Here is a 6,073-nt window from a genome sequence, read left to right on the forward strand (position 1 = left end):
AAAAAAAAAAAAAAAAAAAAGAATGTCACAAGACAAAAAGGTCAGTACTGTACATAACATGGTACATGTCACTATCTGTGAAGTTAGGTCTACTCTATGCTTAGTCATAATCCTAAACATTATCTTGATTAAGTTATTGCAAAGTTTAATTAAGAAAATTATCTGTTGCAGCATTATATACTGCTTACCACTACAAGGATTTCCAGGAAGCAAAAATAGTGTTATATTTTCCTTCACCAAGAGTAAAGGAGTTGGTCACCACAAAAGTAAGAGTTCTCAAAACAAAATCTATACTAATTACTGTCCTCTACCACAGAAGTCATATTTCAATATTCAAAAAGTAATTACTCAACTGTCATACTGCCACAGCCTCCACAGAAACACTGGCAGGACCTGAGCCTCCAATTTTTTGCAAGTGAGAGCCCTACAGTCCTGCTGTGCAATGAGTCTATGACCCCTGCTTCTCATAACAGCTCCTCAATGCATCCAACTTAGCGTAGACTCCTGCAGGAACTTAGGACAGTCTTTTCCCAACAAACTAGCATTTATCAGTCAACAGGAATATCAGAATACGTAAGTTAGAACAGAAAAGGTACTCTTACCAAGTATCCAAGATAAACACTCTTCACTGCACCAGGGAGCTGCATACACCTCAGTTCCTCGTTTCAAATTCCTGTTCTATTGAATTCACATGGTCTTTTCTCCTCAACCCTATAACTCAAGCAGATGACTTTGAAAGTCCTGGTGGCCCAAGAGGTGTCAGTGGCTAGGTCAACACTCCCCTTCCCTGAAGAGAGCTACCCTGGAGCCATCTACTTGTCTGGTACTCTTATGCCCTTAATTCTTTCATTTCTAGGGGATGGTTTCCTCCATTTATTTTTGTATGGAGTCATATGTCATAAAAAGGAATATTTACCAGGGAATCCACACCTTCATCTTGCTCCCAGCTAACAGCTTACAGCATATTTTCCCCCAAAACACTGCATTTGTCAAAAGGTGAAAAATAAGTTTTTAAATCTGTAGCGCAATTATCTTTTTATAACGTTCCTAAAGATCGCAGTAGTGGGATGTCTTGGGGAGGGTGGAGGAAAAAAAAGCCTAAATGTCAGTTCAGATTAAGTGAAAGCAAGGTCCTAATATCCTGTATAAGTGGAGCCAGAGCCTTCCCTCAGGCAGTGCATGTCATTAGGAAGAATTATTTTGAGCAACCTGACTAAAACAACTATCAGAGCTGATATCATAAATCTAGAAACTGGCTATGGCAAGATTCAGAAAAATATATTTCTACCAAGCATTTCAGAGAAGGCTTTTTTGTAATTTTTTTTTTTTTTTTTTAAATAGGACGAGATTGACCACAAGGGCGCCACAATGCACACCAAAGGAAACCTCTGAGTTCTAGTTTAATCTCTGGCAAGATCTTTAGTCAAAAATAGAAGTTATCCTTTTATAAAGAAATTGGGCATAGACAAATTCCTGTTGAAAGCTGATATTTTACCGAATTACAGACTTGTGTTTACACACATACCAGATAACCACATATTTCATTTAACTGCACAACACTGGATCAATCCATTTTTCCACTAAACTTGTCACAAAGTAAGCAAATCTGCCTATTGGTTAAGTATATAAAGCTCTAAAGTGCATAAGAAAAACATAAGTGTACTTGCTTCAATTGTACAATCTGTGAGGTGCCAAAACAGCCTTGAACTGATTAGGTTCTAGCAATTTTAGGGCTTCTATTAGAGGTAATAAAGTACTCTGAGAAATAAGGTAAGAAGCCTTCGAGGTACATAAAGCTTAGCACAAGCTGTTCCTGTAGTTAATGAGCAATGCTTGCATTGAGTTTAGATAAGTGCATACTCGACAAGTGCATAGCCGTTTTTCAGTCCCATAAATCAATATGATAGGATAATGACTACAAGATTAAAATGTCCCTTCTAAGTGAAGATTTAAAAAGCATACACAGAATTTCATTTCTCACTCAAATGGTCCAAGAGCACAGTCTTTCCCCTTTTTCTCCCACAGCCCTTCAATCCACTGATTTTCTCTTAAGTATTCTCCAGCAGAAGAATAAAGACTAAAATTAAGCAAGAATTGTGCCAACAGATAAAACAACTTGATTTTTACCACCAGCATGCCCCTCTTTCTAAAAGGGCTCTCTCTAATTTCAACAGTTACCATCAACAAAAAGTTCCTTTATAGCCCAAGTCAGGGCTGTCCAACTGGTAAGCCTATGGGCCACATACAGTCCATAAAGGATTAAGTTGCTCCCCTGGGGCTCCAGTCCTACCCTTGCTCCTTGTGCACAATGGTAGAGGGGTGCGCAGTGTGGGAGGGGGAGGCACAGGAGCATTTGGGAACACACAAAATCATGTGCAGATAGTTAAGAAATGAGTTGAGCTCAGCTAAGGCATAAACAGATTTGTATTCTGAAACAAAAAGTGACAGTGATGGTAGTAAAATTTTATTTTCAAAATGCAAAAAAAGAAAGACCCTTCCTACTAGGAAGAATTCCTTGCTAGACTCTGGAGTGTGAGCATGACCAAGACCAGCAGCAATTCCAAAAAAGTAATAAAAACTGGTGAGTGACGAGATTACCTACAAGACCAAGAGAAGTAGCCAAATTAAGCTGACCAAGAGCAATGGAAGAACAAGGCATATCAGCAAAATTGTTCCCGAGGCAAGGGACTGGTGAGGTACAAAATGGCTAATCGTTTCCCTACCCCCAAAAATCACTGAAAAACTAAGGAGGCTACTAAAATAAGAGTCCAGGATCCTTTTAGTACTGGAAAAATGTTTTTCATTTTTAAAGAAAGACAACATCCAGCTAACATGTAAGTGACAAGACAGTCTGCTTTCTTATCCATGAAATAAGGTAAGCACCCATACATTTGAAATACTATGCAAACAACTCACGCCATTTTAGTTTTTCATTGCAAACACTTCATGTATTACAATACTTACATTTTGTTTAATGAAGGAAATGAGATATTCATGGTGCACATACTGCATGGTGTCATAAACCTCAAAAAATTACAATAAAACCTCTTTCTGATAATTACCTGCTAACCTCCAAAACTTCTAGGCCAAGATTTTCAAAAACAGAACCTCATCTTAGGTTTCTACATTTTGATTTAGGGACTTCACGCAGTGAACTGACTGATTCTTTACAATGCTATGAATATCACCATCATATGCTTTTACCAATTGACTTTTGGTCCACAAATGTTAAAGTCAATACCATAACTAACTTAGATACAAAACAGGTTGCAAAGAGAGAGGGCCACAACATTTAATATTTTACTATTTGATTTTTTTTTTAAGTAATTAGAACAAACAAAACTGACCAAAATACTTTCTCTATCCAAAGTGAAAAAGCAAAAAGAGTAAGCATGAAAAGCATATTTGAAGTTAAATAGATATATATTTTTATAAGATTACATGCCATGAAAAAGGTCACAAGTGCCACTTCCAAACAACTGCAAAATATTACCAGAAGGTGCAGCAGTATAGAAATGCCCATCAAAAAACAATTACATTTCACTTGCAAGTAATCATAGAGGAACTAGCTGCATTAGATAGTATTAAAAGACCTATCTCCTTAGCAAAAATGTTTACTGTTACTTGCTTCATACAGCATGTCAGCTGTTCAGAATACTTATAAGCTCTCTCAAAGATGGGAACATGCAGCGTCATATGAACAAGTGTTTAGATGCATGTTCTCAAAAATAACATTTGTATAAATGTTCAGAGATGCATCATCAGTCAATTAAGGTGAATCATGCAATGCCTCATTCTAACAGAAGTACTCCAATTCTAAAAGAGAAAGAGCATTTTACGTTACCTAGTTTTTATGTTAAATAATTGATAAAAGTAATACCAACAGAAGCATGATCGTTCAATCACATGGAGACTATAAACCATTAAGATGCATTATATAGTACAGCATGTATTTAACTCTAAAAGGAATTAAGTATGTGAGTAACTCCTCAGAGAGCCAACTAAAAGGTTCAGTGGTACATAATTCAACAGCTACAGCTCTAAAAAAGGAAAATACCCCAGTTTCAAGTTTAATATGGATGAAACCTCACTGTCTAGTTTTATTTTAAGTTTCATGTTTAAAATTAAGACGCACACACAAAAATTGAATTTTTATTCTGTATTGCAACTCACAAGAAATTTAATTGGGTACCAACAGAATATTTTCAAGGAGAGAACTCAAAAGAAAAAGACACCTGTGATTAGTAAAGATAAAGTTCATTTTTTTTAGTTTCCTTTTTTTAAAAGAAAAACAAACAAATTGGGTGATGCATTTTCTTACAAAATTGAAAAAACAAAAACCATTGTCCTTACCTGGATGGTTTTGGGAGCTCATTGCTAATAATAATGTCTAGTCCTTTTGAGAAGGGATTCAAAATGGATCAGTTTCCACTCCAGTAACAGCAGCCCTAAAGAGCTCCAATGCTCCACCAATACATAGAAATATACAGAGTGGGAATTAAATCATAACCACCATATAAAATCCAGAGCAGAATGACATTCTGTGCTGTAAACAAAGTAATCCAACAGGATGGCAGAATATCTTCTAATGGCTTTCAAAACGTGAACCTGTAATTAGAAAACATGGTTGTATTAGAGAACTGGGTTTCTTACAGTTACTGCAGTTATACAACAAGCGGTCTGCTGTTTCTTAAAGAGAATTTTTAAATTATGATATCATGTAAGAGTAACTGACATGTTCTTGAAAAGCAAATTGAATTTTTTTGGTTGGGGAAAAAAAGCCCTACAAAGACTGTGTGTAAAAACTTCAGGAAAAAACCAAATAAATATAGTAATAGAAATCCTCTCACTAAACATTTGCACTTAAAAAACTTAGGGTTTTTTTTTTCTTTAATTAAGCTGGATCTTTCAACAGTACTATATAAAACCACTTAATTACCAATAGCTTCCATATTTTAACAGCCATATGTATGAGTAGTATCTGCTCTTCATCCATCTGTTCATTTGCCTTACCAGAAATCCAAAGAAAAAATTCTGAATGGCAGGACACCATGTTTCATTCCAAGCTATGGGGAAAACAAGTCTTCAGACATTAAAAGAAAAATGCAACAACAGTTAGTATTCTCTATTGAGAAAAAAAAAGTAACACTGGTTTGAAAAAAAAAAAAATCAGCTGTTTTTAATCTTCTGTTTAAGTTCAACCCCCCAAGAATATAATTATATATGTTCCACCATTATGTCCAGTATAGTTTGAAGGACCATCTGCAGTCATGCAACTTATAATACTTTCACAGGAAAATTCTGCAAGAAGTTTACTCTCTCTCAATTTCTTAGATCATTTCTGTTCAAGATTCTGTTACTTATTTGTGCCACCAAAGCAGCATTCTTCATCTACTACACCTTTCAAGTATTTGTATTTTCCAGACAATCCTGGTCTTCACAAACAGTTTGTACTAGTATGACTATTTAGATTAGGGGCATAATTTTCTTGCAGTATAGCATATACCAATATGAACAGCAGCATAGATGCTGTTATTCCTCTCCCCATAGAGGAATATGCACTTTTTGTACCAATATAAACACCCATGCTACAAGTTGAAACAGTATATATTTTGTTGATATAAATTTGCAGTTTAAGTTATAGCCTTGTTGAATAGTAATCTTAGGCAATTTCTGGAGATCTTAACTCCTGGCCATTAACAACTTTTAAGTGGTTTAAAGCACTCATTATTCATCTATGACACTCCAGGGTAGGATTATCTCCATTTAATCTACCTAATTTTGCTCCTGTTCCATTAAGGTATGCCCACTTTCCACAGCTACCCTGCCCAATTTGAAGTCCTCCAGCATCCCAGGATGCAATGGCCCCTCTCGACTCAGGTCCAGTTGGGCTTTCAGGGTGCAGCAGGATTGGGCACAGCACCTCCCCCCGGGGAACATCAGAGCAAGTGCTGCAGCTCCGGAGCACCTGGTGGCTACAGTGCTTCCCACTACAACTTGGACTGGCTCGCTGCTCCCACCCACAGTGAAGCACAGGGGAGAGGAAAGCTCTGGAGAAAAAAAAAAAAAAAAA

The 6,073-nt window shown here is 36.5% G+C and overlaps 1 protein-coding gene across 7 annotated transcripts in view; it reads right to left on the reverse strand.

Moving 5' to 3' along the window:
• Positions 1-6,073, reverse strand: part of HDAC4 (histone deacetylase 4) — a 481,696-nt gene that overhangs the window by 434,845 nt on the left and 40,778 nt on the right. For 6 of the 7 annotated variants that reach the window (XM_019523376.1, XM_019523374.1, XM_019523378.1 and 3 more), the window contains exon 2: positions 4,354-4,608. The exons of the other annotated variant lie outside the window; for it this stretch is intronic. In XM_019523376.1, the coding sequence (XP_019378921.1) occupies positions 4,354-4,375 (22 nt within the window). In that variant the 5' untranslated portion in view covers positions 4,376-4,608. The remainder of the gene's footprint in view (positions 1-4,353; positions 4,609-6,073) is intronic. 7 annotated transcript variants of the gene reach the window in all.

Source organism: Gavialis gangeticus, unplaced genomic scaffold (assembly GCF_001723915.1).
Source record: "Gavialis gangeticus isolate Ggan-Ray unplaced genomic scaffold, GavGan_comp1, whole genome shotgun sequence".
Classification (NCBI taxonomy): domain Eukaryota; kingdom Metazoa; phylum Chordata; order Crocodylia; family Gavialidae; genus Gavialis; species Gavialis gangeticus.